The sequence below is a fragment of the Onychomys torridus genome, chromosome 3, assembly GCF_903995425.1.
Source record: "Onychomys torridus chromosome 3, mOncTor1.1, whole genome shotgun sequence".
Classification (NCBI taxonomy): Eukaryota; Metazoa; Chordata; class Mammalia; order Rodentia; family Cricetidae; genus Onychomys; species Onychomys torridus.
The window spans coordinates 84,744,505-84,762,266 of NC_050445.1; the positions used below are offsets into that span (position 1 = coordinate 84,744,505).

General features: G+C 46.9%; 1 protein-coding gene across 1 annotated transcript in view; it reads right to left on the reverse strand.

Annotated features, from left to right (window-relative positions):
- Lrig1 (leucine rich repeats and immunoglobulin like domains 1) overlaps positions 1-17,762 on the reverse strand; it is a 101,542-nt gene that overhangs the window by 25,555 nt on the left and 58,225 nt on the right. The window contains exons 4-5 of the mRNA XM_036180401.1: positions 2,179-2,316; positions 53-196 (exon numbers count right to left, since the gene is read on the reverse strand). Coding sequence (XP_036036294.1) covers positions 53-196; positions 2,179-2,316 — 282 coding nt within the window. The remainder of the gene's footprint in view (positions 1-52; positions 197-2,178; positions 2,317-17,762) is intronic.

The window sequence follows — 17,762 nt, forward strand, 5'->3', positions numbered from 1 at the left end:
GCCCCCATAAAGTTTGGCTAACCTTAATTAAAGTGCAGGTTTCTGTACTCACAGTTGTATCAGCCTGGGTAGCTTGAATGCTTTCACAGGAAGCTGGGTGATCCTGTTTTTGCTCAGACGAAGAGTCAGCAGCGACCGTGACAGACCATCAAATGCTCCAGACTCCAGGCTGCTGATGCGGTTGCTTGCCAAGTTGCTGTAATGATTCAGGAGAGAAGATGTAGTGCCAGTAGGGGGCCTTCCTCACTCCTTACAGCACCAGACCCAGCAGGGTCTGCTAGGGACAGCCTAAGACACCCCAGCGGGACAGATCTCCGCTGAGTCGGGTCGGTCATCTCCAGGCTGCCAAGCCCATCCTGACTCGAAGACGGGGAACCTGGGAATGCTGGTAGCAGACTGTCTGGTGAAGAGAAGACACCGAGGCAAGCCATGCTTCAGCACACTATGCTGCTGCTGGTGGGGAGGATGCTAACCTTTCCACACACCAGCAGAACAGCACAAGGCCTGCCTCAAGAGAATCTGCGGGGTCCTTCTTCACCACCAACTAGTTCACACTGGACAGAAAAGCCCTAAAAGCAAGAGTCAATTAGGAGGCAAGGTCAGTGGATTTTACGCTTCGGAGAAACAGCCTTTATTTAATCCTGAAGTGGGTCTGAGTGTATGATTTACATAATGAAAATGTGCAAACCATTCATTTAAATAATTCTAACACCTTCAAGAAGTACTTAAGAGTCCTCTGTGAGTCCTTTAAAAAACAAGACATACATCTTCACAGGGCTACACATTATGCATGTCAGGGAAGCCTCCTGTGACCACACAGGAGGGGACTCTTACAGGGCAGTGTACAACTCAGATGCAAGCAGCTCACAGAACAAATTCTATCAAGAAGTAGAAAGACAAGGCATAGCCAACAATACAGTCCCCTCCCGAGAGGCCACTCCACTCCACACTCTCCTCCTGCCTCCCCAGACAAAAGCCTGAGTGAAAATGTGACAGACAGAGACTCCCCAACCGAAATGGCTTTGTCAAGAGCGGTGAGGCACTTCTGACCCCGCCCTCAGGCAGCAGCCAGAGCAGGGCACACAAGAACTCTAGATGGGGCCAGACAGTTTGTTCTCAGCACAGAGCATTCGGTGTGATGAAGACACGGCAGTCAACGGCCGCCAAGCAGAAAGTGCCCTCTGCATCTGTGCAGGGACAGGACAATGCTACCCCGGGTGGCAGTCAGTGCTTCTCTGTGCCACATAAGAAGCACCAGGTGGTAGCTGGACACTTTTGAAAGCCCCTCCCAGGGCTTTATAGAAGTCAGGGCCTCTTGTTCCCAATTCTTGTGCCTTGATGAACCCTCGAAAGCAATCACTTCTCTTCCTGGAGTCTCAGAATGACTTGGAAAAGATGTACCAAGTGTCATCCTTCCTGAGAAGATGGGTCACAGTGACCCCTAAAGCAGCCTTGCAAATGAGCAGCAGAGTAACTCAGAAGCAGCAGCAAGACAGGAGATGAAACACATTCATAACTAGGAACTGTCTTTAGCTTGAGTCTTAATTCCTCCCCAAAAGCAGTGTGTTCCTCCCTGCAGCAAGTGGCTACATAGGTTTAGCTTCTTCACTCCTGTCTGCCATCCACTCAGTGTGAGGCAGGTCCTGAGACATGTTTTTAGAAAAACAAACAGACATCTAAACAACTACAAAGCTGAGTAACTGCCCTCTCCAAGGAGCCAGGCACAACACAGCTTATTCGAAAGGTCGCTGATGATACACTGTCTTTGAACCTGTCTTCCTGGGATGCACCTTCACCACCCAACCACTCCCTCCAAGTTCCTCTGGGAGACAGCTCAGAGCATGAGAGCAAAACTAGACTTGTGAGCAGAGAGACTGGGCCTGACTTCTGGGCTCTGCACTGTGAGAGGCAAGTTCCTTAGATAGCCAATTAATCTTTCCTACTTCAGGGCTGCCCTCCACCTGTGACACCACAGGGTTTGCAAATGCTCTAAAATGGATGCCCAAGGGACCAAGGGTAGACCCCACTCTTGGCCTGCCAAAGGTCTGTACAACCTCATGGACTTAGCCCAGCCATGGCCAGAGTGAAGCAAGTACCCATCCTGTGTCTAGGACTGAGCACCAGGGAAGTCACTACAAGGCCTGGAAGCTGGGGTACATGGATGGCAGAGACACTTACAGCTCCCTTACACGCAGGCCATTCGGGAAACAAGAGCTCCGGATTTCCGTGATGTTGTTCAAGCTGAGATCCAGAACTTCCAAGGACAGGTACAACTTCAGCTGGCTTCCATCCACACTGAGGATCCTGTTGTGCTGCCTGAAACAGAGCAGGGGGTGAGACTTCAGCCCCCACCTCCCACACTGAGGATCCTGTGCTGCCTGAGACAGAGCAGGGGGTGAAGCAACAAACTCTTATCCCCACTGTTTGTTTTTGTGATTTTACTTTGACCTAAAATTACAATTCAGTGACATTCAATACGTGATCTATTCCTCTGTCTATTGCATTATCATCCGCTGGCTCAGTGTTATAGATAGGCTCTTCTGTGCAGAATAAGCTCTTTGCCTCAGCTGTTCCACCCAAGAGAAGAACATAGGGTGCTGACATGCCCAGTGCCCAGCGAGAGACGACATGCAAGTGCACCAAGCTGCCCCAATCTAACCCCATCTCTGATCTCTGGTGCCTAGTCTAGCATTGTGACTAAAGACTGCTGGCACCAGAGCCCAGAGCTCAGTTGTTTGTTTGATTTTTAATTTATTTATTTTTATTTTATGAGCATTAGTGTTCTGTCTACATGTGTGTGTGGGAGTGTCAAGTCTCCTGGAACAGTTGTGAGCTGTCATGTAGGTGCTGGGAATTGAACCTGGGTCCTGTGGAAGAGCAGGTGCTCTTAACTGCTGAGCCATCTTTCTGTAGACCAGGCTGGCCTTGAACTCAGAGATCCGCCTGGCTCTGCCTCTGAGCCATCTTTCCAGCTCCCCACCCCACCCCCGAGAGCTCAGTGTAATCCTACTGAACACATCACAACACAAGTTAAGTCTCCCATCATGTACGGTATCCCAGGCATGAAGACAGAAGGGACTGCAAAGAATACAAAGATGATGACGGCCAAACCTGACTGAAGTGAGACGGGCTCTTTACTGGGCCCAGCTGGAACCAAATCCCTGCATCCCACCCTTGGGGACTTTGGGCCTGAGTTTTCTCATCTGAGAGCTGAGGCTACAGCCTGCTCCCTGAAACCACACTAAAGCACCTGGAGGGCACTGTGGTGCTCAACTTCCTGCCATGACTTATTCGCACCTTTAATCCTCTTTCTGCAAAAACCAAAACCTAACCAGCCAGCATTAGCAAGAGCCGGCAAGGGGGTGAGGGCTGGGCACTGATGTGGGCTTGGCTCTGTCTGGAGGGGTCACAGAGAAGTTCGCTGGGTGTTAGGTAGTGCTGGGACTGCCGTCCCAGCCACACACTCTGCCAGCTATGAGTAAACAGGGCAGCTCTCCAACCAATCAAAAGTCTTTTGGAACAAACCCCCAAAGAGCCTGGTGTTGCTTACCAAGTGGCATCCCCTTTAAACAAACACTTGACCAAATCGGTTCCAACAGGCATAAACAAGGACCTCTTTCCCAGAAGCTCTGGGACTCTCAGGCTCCTTTGTTCTTCACAAGTCTCCCAGGCCCTGAAACTCAAAATGCATTTGCACAACTGTGCTGAGAGAGAGAGAGACAAACTTTACCTCTCCAGGCCCCTCCCCAAGCTACTTCCTGAGTTCTTCATTAATGTCTTTAATAAGGCCATTTCTTCAGTTTGCTGACTCCAAAAGGAAAATAGAAGCTTTATTATGTAAAGTATGGGAAGAAAAAGAACAAGAAATAAAGGACACAGCACTGGGCCTCATCCGGGAACTCTGAATATAGTACCAGGGAGCCAGGACCAGAGGAGCTGGGCAGAGAAAGGACAGGCTCCTCACAGAGCGTCTGGCACCCGAGGCCTGACACAAGCAAGCCTGGGACAGTCTAGGCCCTCTCTTCTCCCCACACCTCCTCTCTGTCTCCGTCTTTTGTCTTACACTTTTTCTTCTTTCTCCGCAGTCTATTTATCCACTGAACTGCATTCTAGGCCCCCATTCTGGATAAATGCCACTGTGAAGAGGACAAGACATTTTCACACAGTGGAAAAGTTCCCCACTGAGCAGAGAAGGCAGCCATGGAGATGGAGAGACTGTGGGAGTGAGGCATGAGCTCTGGGAAGCCGAACCAGGAAGAAGTAGCCAGGAAAGGCCTGAGAGAAGGACTGAGGCAGGAAGCCAGGTGGGGAGATCAGGAGCTGGGTCAGACTTAAGAGCTGGCCTGTCAGGCTGAACCAAACCAGGAGGCACTCAGTGGGCCAAGGGAGAGAAACAGGGACAAGGGGATTAGAAGAGGGCCTCAGGAACCTGCACCACCCCAGAGAAGCATGGCGGGTCAGCCGAGACCTCCAAGTGAGCAGTGACACCTGCAGTCAGTTCCCAGCCCAGCAGTCTAGCAAGCCAGTCGGTCACTAGTGGAATGGGAAGACACCTGCAGACCAAGTTTAGGAAGCGGGGTGAAGGCTCAGAAGAGGGTCAACTTTCGGATCCTGTGGATCTCACACCTCAGATTTAAGCAAATGCATTCACACAGGATACTCAGGAGAAAAAAATAATCTGACCTGCACTGCACATGTGCGAACTTTCTTTTCATCATCCCCAAAACGACAAAGTAAGACAATGGTTTATGAAGCACTTGCACTTTCTTGACTATTAAATGTAATTCAGAGATGACTTCAAGAACTGTATACAGGTCCATGAAAATACAGCACTGTTTTTACATACAGAACTGAAGCATTCAGGGTTAAGGTATCTACAACAATTACATATCTACATTTTGACAACAGCACATTCTGATTAAAATATCAACAAAGGGGGCTGGAGAGATGACTCAGATCTCTTTCAGAAAACCTGAGTTCAGATCCCAGCACCCATGTCAGTTGCTCACAACAGCCTGTAAAGCAGCTCAGGGGGATCTATTATCACCTTCTGGCCTCTACAGCCACCCTGGGACAGGAATACAGTCACACAAATGCACACACCAAAGAAAAATAATGTTTGTAATCAGCAGAGGACTTACATAGACATTCTCCAAAGAAGATACACAAATGGTCAACAGGTATCAGTGTTTGTATGGAAACATAGGTCAGTTATGATAGCCGCTATCAAAGGAACACATGTACATGAGAATGTAGAGGAATTAGACAATGGCAAGCAGTGGGGGAGTGAGGGTGCTTTAGAAAACAGTTATCTAAAACATTAGCACACCCCCAAACTGCAAGTCAGATCTCATGGACACTTTCACGTGTTCACAGATTATTCAGAATATTCAAAAGATGAAACAACCCAAATGTCCAGTGGCAGGTGAATAGATAAGGAAAATGGAATATAAACTACAGCTGCCTAAACTATGCATATCACCTCATATGGGGGTCACATAACAATGTATGGAGGTTGCAAACGTTTGGTATTGGATTTCTGAATGCACAATGACAAAATATGAATTCAAAATTGAATGTGTAATGGATCCACAATGTTTCTGATGGCACTTGCCCATGGTGTTTCACAGGGCTTCACCATGGTTAAGCTGAGGTTCTGAACACACAAAAGCCTGGGCTGCATATGTTTACATGCCAAAGAAACACAACAGCTCACATTCGAAACACTATCTGTTGCAAACTTGTATTTTTACTGTACTGTTTATAGATATACCAAAGAAATGTTTCAAAATAATCTATTGCTTACTGTTAGTAAATGTTTAATTTGTGTACCTATTTTATACACCCAGTACACAAAATAAGCATTTAATGCCCACCATTGTATATGTTTTCTGTTATTATAGACACATAATCATTTGATTTTAAAAACAAAGAGTTAAATTTCCTGTCACTACTGAGCATGCATCAAATTAGTGTATCTCTCTCTGAGTTATATTCAAATGTTACGTGTTTTTAAATTGTTTCAGTTCCTGACTTCAGTTTCATACACACACAAAAATTGTTCAGTGAATTTTCGTTTAAATTAAGATAGAATTTCCAACAATTTGAGCATGGACCTAAATATACTTTTACCATTTTGTACAACATATACAAAATGGCACTCTTAGCACTAACAATTATAATTTTTTAAAAGATTTCACTTTATTATTATCTTATGTGTATAAGTGTTTCGGTTGCATACATGTCTATGTACAGGTATTTGTGGTGCCCTCAGAGGTCAGAAGAGGGTGTGGGGTCTTCTGTTACTAGAGTTACAGACTGTTGTGAGCCACCATGTAGGTGATGGAAATCGAACTGGGGTCCTCTGGAAAAGCAGCCAGTGCTCTTAACCACTGAGCCATCACTCCAGCCCCCAATCATAAATTTTTAAAAAGATTCATTTGTGTGTGTCCGCACATGTATGCACATGTGTATGTGTGGTGGAGGTATGCAAGCCTGTGCATGTGTGCAGACCTGAAGAGTGCACTGGATCTCTCAGCGCTGGAGCTACAGGTGTCTGCAGATTGCCGAGCATTACATGAGTACTAGGATCCAAGTTCTAGCCCTAACCCTAACCCTGAGGACTGCAAGCTTGAGGCCAGCCTCAACTACACAGCAGTTCTAGGGAGTTCTAGGTACCCTGGGCTACATGATGAGACCCTGTTTCAAAAAGGAAGGGAGGGAGGGCAGGCAGGAACCAAAAACTAAAATACAAAGATGGTTCCAAAGTCAGGGGCTTTTTTAAAAAGACAATGAAGATTGGTTGGTAATGGACATGGAGTCTTAGTACTGCAAGACGGGCTGCATAACAGCAACAAAAAATACTAAATTTTCTGCTTAATTTTTTAATATATATTTTATCACAATTTTAAAGCAAAACAAAATGGCTCATGAGACCCTGCTGAAAACAGATGACTATGGTTCCTCACTTAGGGCCTCCAAGGCACAGTGTCTGCCACAGGCCTGCCTAACCTGCTCCTCCACTTCGTATGCTCTGCCCCACGTCTGTCCTAACACTGGGCAGGCAGGCCCCAGGGCCCTTGTACTTCCTGTTGCCTGAAATGCTGCTTCTCTGGAGACCCACTTGTCTCATCACTTACTCCCTGTCTTTACTCAAGTCCCACCTCCTGGTGAGGCCTTCCTGGCTACTCTTTCTAGAGTCACACACCTGCATGCCCCGCCCCACCCCCCATCACCTGCCCTGTCCTTCTCTATGCTCTAATTGTTATCTGATAAACTGGGTCCTTGCCTATCTCATTCACCATCTTCTTCCCACCATGACATGGTGCCATGAAGAAAGGCACGCCTCTACGCCCGACTGCTTCCAGGCATTACAAGGGTACGAGCTGCAGGTCAGGCGCTCAATACAGGTCGCAAGAGTGACTGCACCTACTTTCAAAAGGGCTAAAGGTGAGCACACAAATGGGATTCATCAGTGTTCTTGCGGCAGAAACTGTCCAAGCAAAGAACTCCAGGCAGAATCAACAGGGACAGAAAGGAGTTTGCCATGGCACAGATCTTGTGACAACCCTGCCCAGCTACAAACACCTGGATCATGTCCAAGGCAGCCCAGATGCCGAGAACACACACCATATTCTCTCTGGGGCTTCATCGCTGCTGACAACTACAGTCTGGGCCCCAAGCAACCCTTCCTGGACACCTATCTAAGTTCAGAATGTGGATGTTGAAGCTCTGATCCTGCAGAACTCTGCACACACTTCTTGAAGGACAATCTGTGTGCATGAGATCTGACAATCCTGGCATCTCCACCCAAGAATGGGCACCCTTGCTCTGAAACACAGCACAGCCCTACTGAAGATGTGCTGTGAATATTGTCACCCAAGATCACAACCCAGTGGTACCACTAGGTGTGAATCTTCAAGAGTCCCATTTGTAAAGTGGAGTATGAAGTTTCTATAACCATGGGCCGATATGACCTGACATGTCCTTGTTTTATGAGTCACATTGTATCCTCAGAAGCAAGCTATGGATCTAGTCCACAGGAAGTGCTTTGAAAAGAAGTGAGTGAGAACAATGAACGGATGGCTGGCTGGTTCCCTTCAACTCCTTTACAACATGTCAATGTACAAGCAAGCCTGGCTCCCCTCTCAGCCACAAAGGACTGAGTCAGAGCTCTCAGCCCCACTAACGAACCAGGCCTGCTTCAACTGCAGAATGCCACCCCCAGCCCCTACAACAACCAATCTGACTCAGGGAGCAAGACTTGAAAGCAAATTCAAGACTGCCCTCAACCAGCTGGGGTAGACCACCTTCTCATTTCCACCGCAAGCTCATATCCTTGACCCATGAGTGGCAACACCCCCAAACACATTTCTTCTTAGTCTCTGGCTCTCGCTTCTAGCTCTCCATCCTTAAGTCTAGAGAAATTAACCAGCATTCAGACCACACAGGAAAGCCATCCCACCTCCCTGCTGAAAGCAGTGGGCCTGGAGAGCCTATCTGCTGCCCCAACTCAGGACAGCATACTACTTCACAAAACTCCCTATTCTTTTATTTGTTTGCTTCTTTGCTTAAGACAAGTCTTGGAGCCAAGGTTAGAAAACATACTGTTCTTAATGAATATCCAAACAAGTCATTTTACATCACTTGTTAACCTGAGTGCTCACTTCCCTAGAAGGTCCATACTCATCTCCAAGTTCTTAACCATAGCTGATCAATTGCTGCATGTCATATAGCTGGCCCTGGGCAAAACAACGAAACCAAACAGCAACCTAAGCAGGTAATTATGGCTACCACTTCTTAGATGCTTCAAAGCAATGGACTCAGAGCTCTGTTGGAATTTAATTGAATGAGGTCCCAGCTAAGATGCAAGAGGAGCTCAGAGGCCACCCCAGAAGAACTTGACTCTTGCCTTGGCCCACTCAAGAGGTTCTCCTAGTACATTCTATTTCCTGAGCAACCCGGATGGGTCTGTGTAAACTAGCCTCCACCAGGTGGCCCAGCTCTGCCCCAACGTGCCAAGGTTCTATATGAATAGCATGTGGTACAGGACCCGTGGGACCAAGCCTCAGCAAGCATGGCAGATGGAAGCAAAGGCCCCACAATGGGGGAGGAAGGGTGGCTCCCCAGAGAACACCTTCTCCAGCTGCTGTCAGAGGACTACATCCATCTCCTCATGGGGTGGGTGGAGCTGCAAAAGGATACACTTCAGTTTTACAAAAGGCAAGGGCAGGGGACAGCACTGTGCTAGGAATAATGTCAATGGCCACCTCGTCAAAGGGACACAAAGCTAGTGATTCTGCAGCCAGGAATTTCGGGGAGCGGGTGGCAGCCTGGTCACATGGCACTCACTTCCAACCAGTGTCAGTTTACCCCTGGGGCTGCCCTTTGGGGTAAGGAAAACTTAATACAGCAGCAGCAGTCTATTAAAGCAACACCTGTTAAAGGCTTCAAAACGAATACCAGTCTTCAAAGGAGGAGGGCAGGCATGCTAAGCCCCCCCCACTTGGCTACATTGTCAGAGCTGACATTAGACAGTAAAACAGATGGAGACATGCGAAACAACACAACATTTTACCGTGAGCATTTGTCCCACTGCACCCTGCGGAAGCCTGGTTCACAGGGTCCCCTTAGCAGTGGAAGAGATCTTATGTCACAGATCACAGCCAGGAGGGAAGGGTGAGTGGATCAAAGGCACAGGGACACGTTGAGTGGAAATTTCTGGTTCCTGAAATTATGCACCTATTGTCTATACCAGCAAACTCACTCTATAATAGGCCAGGTGGTGAATAACTTAAGTTTTGTGGGCCATGTAGTCTTTGTCACAACTACTCAAATCCTACAGTGTCCAAGCAGCACAGACAATACACAACCACAGGGTTGTGTCCCACTGAAACTTGACTTAGAGAAATAATCAGTAGACCAGGACTGGCCACACGCAATTATTTGCCACCTTCTTGACTGCAGGGCAATCAGTTTTTGTTTCTAGGAGAGACTCTAATTCTAGGTTTGATACAGTTTGTATCAAACTGTATCTGCTTTCTCAGCCTGGGTTGGCTACCTGCAAAACTGGGCTGAGCATCGGCTCTGCAGAGACGCCCTCTCTCTCCTCCTCCTCCGCCCATGTCACTATGATGACATCACTACTGCACTCTTTACTGCTGTGTCTTTTCTAGCTCTTCAGAAAGGAAAATGAAACTAAATTCCCAGTTTGCATGTTCCTCAAAGATGACCCAGGTTATATCCGGGAGCCAGTGGAAGGAGACAGACCAATGAGGCTGCTGTGGAGAACACAGAGAACCACCCTGCGGGTCTCTCCTCTATAACTCTCCCAGACATTCTGAAGCAGACCGAAGCTGGCCAACTCACCAGTCCTCACATCCAATCAGGGATGACCTTTAGTTCTTCCAAACCATTATGGTGAAGTCCATTCCTCAACTGTGGACTCTAACAAGAAATGCAAAATCTTCCATAATTTTAAATCACTGAAGTTAGCAAAATCCAATTACAGCTCTTTGCTTGACCCTCTGAAGGAAACGTAAGTGTTTACACAAATCTAGACCTGAACAGGAAAAACTGTAGCATACCTAGCATACCTCTGGCTCTCTCACCTCCAGCCCACCAGCCCCACAGGATCCTGGGAGACAGTTAATCAAACCCTCCACCAGGGCAGCTCTGACTGCTTAGAGCATCTTGTACATCATGGTGGTGCTCTGGGGTTCTGGGACTGCCGGGTAGCACACAGCTCACAACGTACATGTAGCAGGCGCCAAAGTCTGGTCAGACCAACTGAAGGCACCCACCCAGCCCATAGGTGCCATGGGAAGGTACAGTACAGCTTCTCACATCGTACCTATAACTGGCACAATGTGAGTATCTGGAGACTGGCACTGAGTGGCCCTTGTTCTACTTAGGGAGGCATTTGCATTCAAATGCCTCATGATGAAAACCACACCAAAGACACATGCAGATGATGAGTTCAAACAGGGCAGGCCACATGATACGAGCAGCTATTTATTTATAAACATTTTTACACTACAAAAGCCACACTGAGACTTTATACATAAATTATACATGCAGAGTTCAGTGTATTTTTATAAAAGGTGTACATTCAGATCACAACAGAAAACTGCCACCTCGATCTCTTCTTAGCTGTTATTCTTCTCAAACCAAACCTATAATTTCGTCCAACCATGAATAACTGTGCCCATTTTAATGCTTTATATACACAAAATTATTCCACATAAATTCTTCTGTATCTGGCTACTTTCACTCACATTTTGAGATCCACCCAGATGGTTCTTTTTTACTGAGTGTGTGTGTGTGTGTGTGTGTGTGTGTGTGTGTGTGTGTGTCAGAGTCTGGATGTGTAGCCCAGGCTGGCACTACTCTCTTCTAAAGCTTACGCCTCCATCCACCCTCCTGGGACCATAGGCACATGCCTCCATCCCAGCTTCAGCATGCTATTTCTATTGAAGAAATACACAGAAATTTGTTTTCTCATTCCATTTTTTGAGCATCACTGGGGTATTTACAGCTGGGACTATTGTGAAAATCATAACCATGAACATAGATGAGTCTTCTGAACATGCTTGTTGGTGCATATCTGTGTGTTCTCTGGCAGGCATGCAAGAGCCAGTGCTGAAATTACACATGGCCATCAGGCATGCACATCTCCAGCCTCACACAGACACTAGTACCTTTCTCTGAAGTTACACATGGCCATCAGGCATGCACATCTCCAGCCTCACACAGACACTAGTACCTTTCTCTGAAGTTACACATGGCCATCAGGCATGCACATCTCTAGCCTCACAGACACTAGTAGCTTTCTTTTCGACTTAATTCTCCAAGGTTGAAATGAACCTGAGAAACGGTTTGTTCCAGGTGCCCATTTTATGCTGTTTCATTTAACCATTTTCAGAAGTCATACCTTGCCCACCCATCCCCACTTCCACACCTCTCAGTAAAATATATTACAAGGGCCAGTGATATGGTTCAGTGGATAAGGACACTTGCAGCCAAGTCTAAACACCTAAGTTCAATCCTTGGGACCCAAAGGGTGGAAGTGACTAATGAACATTGGCTCCTGAAACACTGACTGAGTGACTGACTGTCTGACTGTCTGTCTATCTATCTATCTATCTATCTATCTCTAAGTAAGTGTAAAAAAATTAAGTATTAGGAATGTAGCTCAGGGTCACAGAATATGGCCAAGTTCAATTTAATCATCCTGTTTAGCTGTTAGATGAGGACCTAATGAGCAGAAAATGATGATAACAAGTGTAAGGTATAAACTGGCAAGAATAATGTCAAGATAAATGCCCGTATGCATCCTGAACACAGGGCCAGGAGAGCCTTAAACCCAGTGAGCACAGAAGGCCTTTGAAAGGCCAACCTAAAGAAAAGTTCAACATGACAATCAGAAGTATCATTGCTCCCACTAGCCTGGTTTGTAACCATTTTCCTCAAGTGAAAACCAAAACCATCTGCCCCACTGTACAAACTGACCACCTGCTTGAAGACACTGGTGTCTTGTAAGAGACAGCCCGGTTCAGATGATCTGGTGGACAGGATGTGAAAATCAGCGTACGCAGGTCTCTTGCTCACTGCCTCTCTCCTTCCCCTGCTCTGGTGAATCACCCGTTCCCTGGGGAGTTTTGGCATATTCTGTCTGGCTGCAGATGACGATCTGGATCTGTTTATTCAGGTGGAGGCTGGATAAAAAACAAGAGCAGCCCAGTGGCAGAATAAACGGCCTCCACCAGGCAGGGTCAACTCTCCTAAGGCAGGACTGGGCTGTGTCAACCAATCTCCCAGGCAGCTCACTTCCTTCAGGACCAATGACCCCCTTGGGGGTCTTCAACAGACAGTTTCCATTAACTCTTTGACACCTCAAACCTATGTAAATCCATGTTCCAGGGACTCTGCTGCAGCAGATCCCACTTGGTTCTGCTGCCATTGGCCTCCAAGTATTGAGCTAGAAGCTCCAGGTTTGCAATGAAGATCCCAAGGATGGTCAAGTGGCAGCCAGCACTAAGTCTAGGGTGACCCAGCCTGGGGAGAATTGGTTCCTGAAGACACAGTCCAGACTGGCAGGTTGTCGCTGCATTCCATATAAAGATGCACAAATAAAACAGTAACAAAGAAACGGCCTCGGGAGAATGTACACTGCTGGGTGAAAAGGCTTCCTAATACACACTTCTGAAGGAGAACATCCTGAGCAAATTAAAAACACCGAGACAGCATGATAACAGTAGTTGTCAAGAAGGGCTAGATAAGGAGGAAGGTGGGACAGGTAACCCTGGAGCCTCAGGATAGTCACTGCACATTTTTCAACCCAAAAGAATATCCAACACCAAGAGTGAACCCTAACATGGATTCCACACTTTCGTTACAGGTAATACATCAATGTTGGTTCTTCAAGTCTGAACAATGAACCACAGGAAGACAAGGGAAACAAAGACTGGGGTGGGGGTACAGGAATGCTCTGTACGTTATTCTACAAACCTGCAACTGCTCTAAAAGTATATTAATTAAACATAAAATCTCAGCCAGGTGTGGGTGGCTCATGCCTATAATCCCAGCACTCAAGAGATAATGCCAGGGAAGACTGAGCTTGAAGCAGCCTAATGAGTCCAAAGTTAGCCTGGTCTGCAAAGTGAGACCCTGTCTTAAATCTCTGCCCCCACCTCAAAAAGTCTTCTGGGGCATTCTGCAGTCCTGAGGTCAGAGCAGATGTATGGCCATGAGTTTTCACTTCTTCCCTTACCGCTGTATCTTCAGTATCCAGAAAAACTTAGAATAAAGACATTTCCCCACCAGAGTTTGTTGAGCCAACAAGTGAATTATCACTCCAGCTCAACTTCCTGACACTTACACAGAAGAAAACAAAGGTAAAACCATCCAATCCAACATTTTTAACAAAGAAAAGGAGTTAAAAGTAAAGCAGAGAATGAGCTTTCTTTTTCAGTGAGGAACCTACAGGCAATTTTAAATGAACAGTAGAGAGAAGTGAGTTTCTAAGGTACGTATACCTTTCTGGTGTTCACTTAGCCCCAAACACTGAGCTTCAGGGATGAGTCCAAGTTAGCAAGGGTGAGACACTGCTAGATCAAGAAAGGCTGCCTAATGTTTCTTTTTTGCCTGGCTCTGGGACAGCAAGCTAAGAGTCATCTGAGTGACATCTAAACAATGTCTCTCCACTCCCTCAGGAGAGTTCCTATCAGATGCCACTGACCAGTGTGCTCTGAAAGCCACCTCTGCCTCTATCCCTGAGGACACAGGCTGAGCCTCCCCAACACTGGGCAGGGATTTCTGAGGGCCTGGACTTCCTTCCATGCCTGCAGGAATAGAATTTGTCCTGGTATCTTGGCAGGGCAATAGAGTATCAATTGGAGTCAGGAGACAGAAATCAAGGCAAGACCAGTCACTTCATCAGAATTTCCATCTACATACAGGCATCTTAAATGGAAAAGCCCCAAGTGTTTATCGTTCCTGGTCAAGGCCACCCTGGCCACCAGATACTCTCTCAGCTTTATCTTCCCCCAAATTATTTTCCTTATTTCAGACCCCAGTCACATACACCTGCTACCTCACAGACCCCAGCACACCCATGGTGCTTCTGTGCACCACATCGTTCCCCTCCACTAGACCCTAGCCCTCATGTGTTCCTACAGAGAGCAGAGCACCAGACTGTCTAACCTCTAGCCCTTGCTCAACCAAACAGATAGGGCTACTGCAAGGCTGGCCTGGACTTTCCTGACTCAGAAGAGCAAGCCTAAGGCCAGCCTCTTACACAGTCAAGGCCATGGACCATGCCTGTAGGAAAGAGAGCTCCTACACAGGACAATGAGGAACAACAGGTCTCCCAGCCCCCAGGGTCTGGGCAGCTGTCTCTGGACAACAAAATCAGACAAAGCCAGACAGCACTCATGTTACTACCCAGCCTCTTCCCCTAGCAGTGTACTAAATGGATTTTTCTTCCTGTTGGAGGATAGAGAGGGAAAAGAGGGTGGGAGGGAGGGAGGGAGGGAAAACTGTAGGAGATGGCAGTTGCTAAAACAAGATGGGAAGAGGACCCATTGAGGTCAGCAACACACCCCAGCTACTCTGAGCAAGCAGCTATAAAGAGCAGTCTCTCTCCACTAAGGGCTCTACCCAGCAAGAGTTCCCATGAAGAGACCACCTACAAATGCTAGTTTGTGAGGGGAGTATCAGGACTCCAAAAACCTACGGGCCCTGTCACCAACTCTTGTGGTCCTTCTTCTTCCTAGTGACATCACCATCCAGGATGAGAAACAACGTGGTAACCTCATTCCACATTCCCTAATAGAACACAGCCTCCTTCATATGGTCATACTTCGTACCATCCTTGTATATCGAGTATATCCAGGAGAAGGGCCATCTGATGTGGTAAGCCAAAAGGCAGGATGTATGGGTTATCAATGTGCATGACTTCTATTCTAAAAGTCTAGACAGAACAAAATAGGGCGTAGCTCTCACTAAGAGCCTGAAAGCAATTGAATCATCACTTACTATTTTGCACATTATCAATGTTCTTGCTAATTATGTAAATAAGCTTATTTTTAAAAAAATGGTGTGAATTTAGATGCTGAGCTGTCTTTTTTTAAAAAGATTTTCTTATAGTGTGTGTGTGTGTGTGTGTGTGTGTGTGTGTGTGTGTGTGTGTGTGTGTTTCCTGAATATATGTCTGTATAAGTATATGCAGTGCCTGTGAAGGACAGAAGAGGATATCGGAGCTCCTGGGACTGGAGTTTCAGTTTTTAGCTGTCATGTGGGTGCTGGAAATTAAACCTTTGTCCTCTGGAAAAGCAGATAGTGCTCTTAAGCCTAAGCCATCCCCCCAGGTCTCATAGGACCCAATCTTTAACTGGAAAGTGTATGGTAAAGCCTAGGCATGGTGTTCACTGCTTACTACCTGGGCACCAGGCACAGACGAAGATTTGGGGTACTGAGTCTCCCAGAGCCCTGAACCCTAACAGTCTCATGGCAGCATGTGAGCCTATTCCAGGTGGCAGACACTTTAAAGGGCCATTGTAGCTGGAACATGGATTAAATTCACTGGGGCCTGCCCACAGTCAGGCTCACCTCCCCATTTTGCCTTTACAGGTGAATCTCAGTCTCAGTGACGTGGAGTGGCCTCAGGGTGGAGGTAGGCACTAGTCGGACTCCTAGGGAAGAGATCATCACTGGAGAGAACCTAGAACTCCCAGTGATCAGAACAGTGGTAGGACCTGTCTATACAGATGCTGAGGAAGCAAATGAAGCTAGGAGACATTGTATATCCCCCACCCCCACCCCAGTCTCCTAACGGTGACCACACACCTGCAAGGATCTTCCCAGGCCCTCAGCCTACAATCTCTAACACATTTTTGCTCTAGGGCACCAGGCCTCCCTTATATACACTGAACATGACTGAGGTGGTCAGCGTGCCCATGTCTACACACATGAGGAGCATGCCTCTCATTTCCTAGGCAGGAAGTATGATGGCACAGAAACATTCTCCAAGGAGAAGCCTTCCACCCTCTGCTCCCAACCGTGCCAAGCAAGGTTTATCCAGATCCTAACTCAGGGGTTACACCCTGGCTGGGAGTCATCCAGCCAGTTAGGGTGCAAGCCCAGGAGTTCTCAGACTCCTAGCTGTGCTGTCCTGTGAGCAGAAGCAGCACAGGAAGCTGGGTCACTCCGCCAGTGGCTAAGAGAACAGAGAGGGGATTGAGGGAGCCAGGATGTCCTGGAAATGTCTTCAGGGGCCACCAAAGGGCCGCCTGTCTTCACCTGCCACTGGAACATTCCCCTAGATCCACATGCCAGCTTCGAAATAGCCCTACAGTTCCAGGCAGAGGAAGAAGCTGTTTCAGCATTTGGCTGCAGCCTCTAAGACAAAGTCCTTTCCCTCTGGGGAGTTATACCATGATGTGCCTTTAAAAATAAAACCAGGCCTATTTCCTGCTTCATCTGGAAGACTTTTGATCTGATCATATGATTTAGACTATCTCTTGCCACACAATTTCCCAAGCCTTTCAGCATACAAACTAAGTGTACTTGGTGATTCAAGGATGGGATTAAGAATTGGCCCTTTAGTGGTGTCCTCCTTACCACTCCATAGATGACAAGACTGCCACACCATCAAAGCGGCACCCGTCAGCACCACTGATCCACATCCCCAAGCCATCAGTCCCCCATCCAGTCTGCTCTGCATTCCCACAAGAGCAAGGACTTGCTCTGTCTCTTACTGGAAACACCATGCTGTTAAAGCATGTCATTGTGAACTTAAATGCAAAAAGACAGACTGTAAAACATATAAGAAGAAACAGGAGAAAATCTTTCAGCTTAGGGCTAGGCAAATTCTTAGACCTGACCCTAAAAGCACAATCCATAAGGTAAGAAATGAATGCACTGGACTTTATTCCCAAGTTTAAGGTAATTATAATGTAAAATACCAGATTTTATTTAGGTGAAAATGTTTTCAAACCACACATCCAAAAAGAAAAAAAAGTATCTAGAATATATAAAGACCTTACAAAACACAAATGCCAAAAAGTAAAATAAAATATCTAGTTTGAAAATTTAACAATAAGCAAGAAGTCTGACAATATTTCAGCAAAAAGGCTCACAGACTAGCTGGACACTGGACATCTGAGAAACGAGATCTCACAGTCAGCCTGGGCTGCACAGCAAGATCCTGTATCAAAACCAGCAGAAATAAAATAACCCATGGGTAACAAATAAAGTAGGAG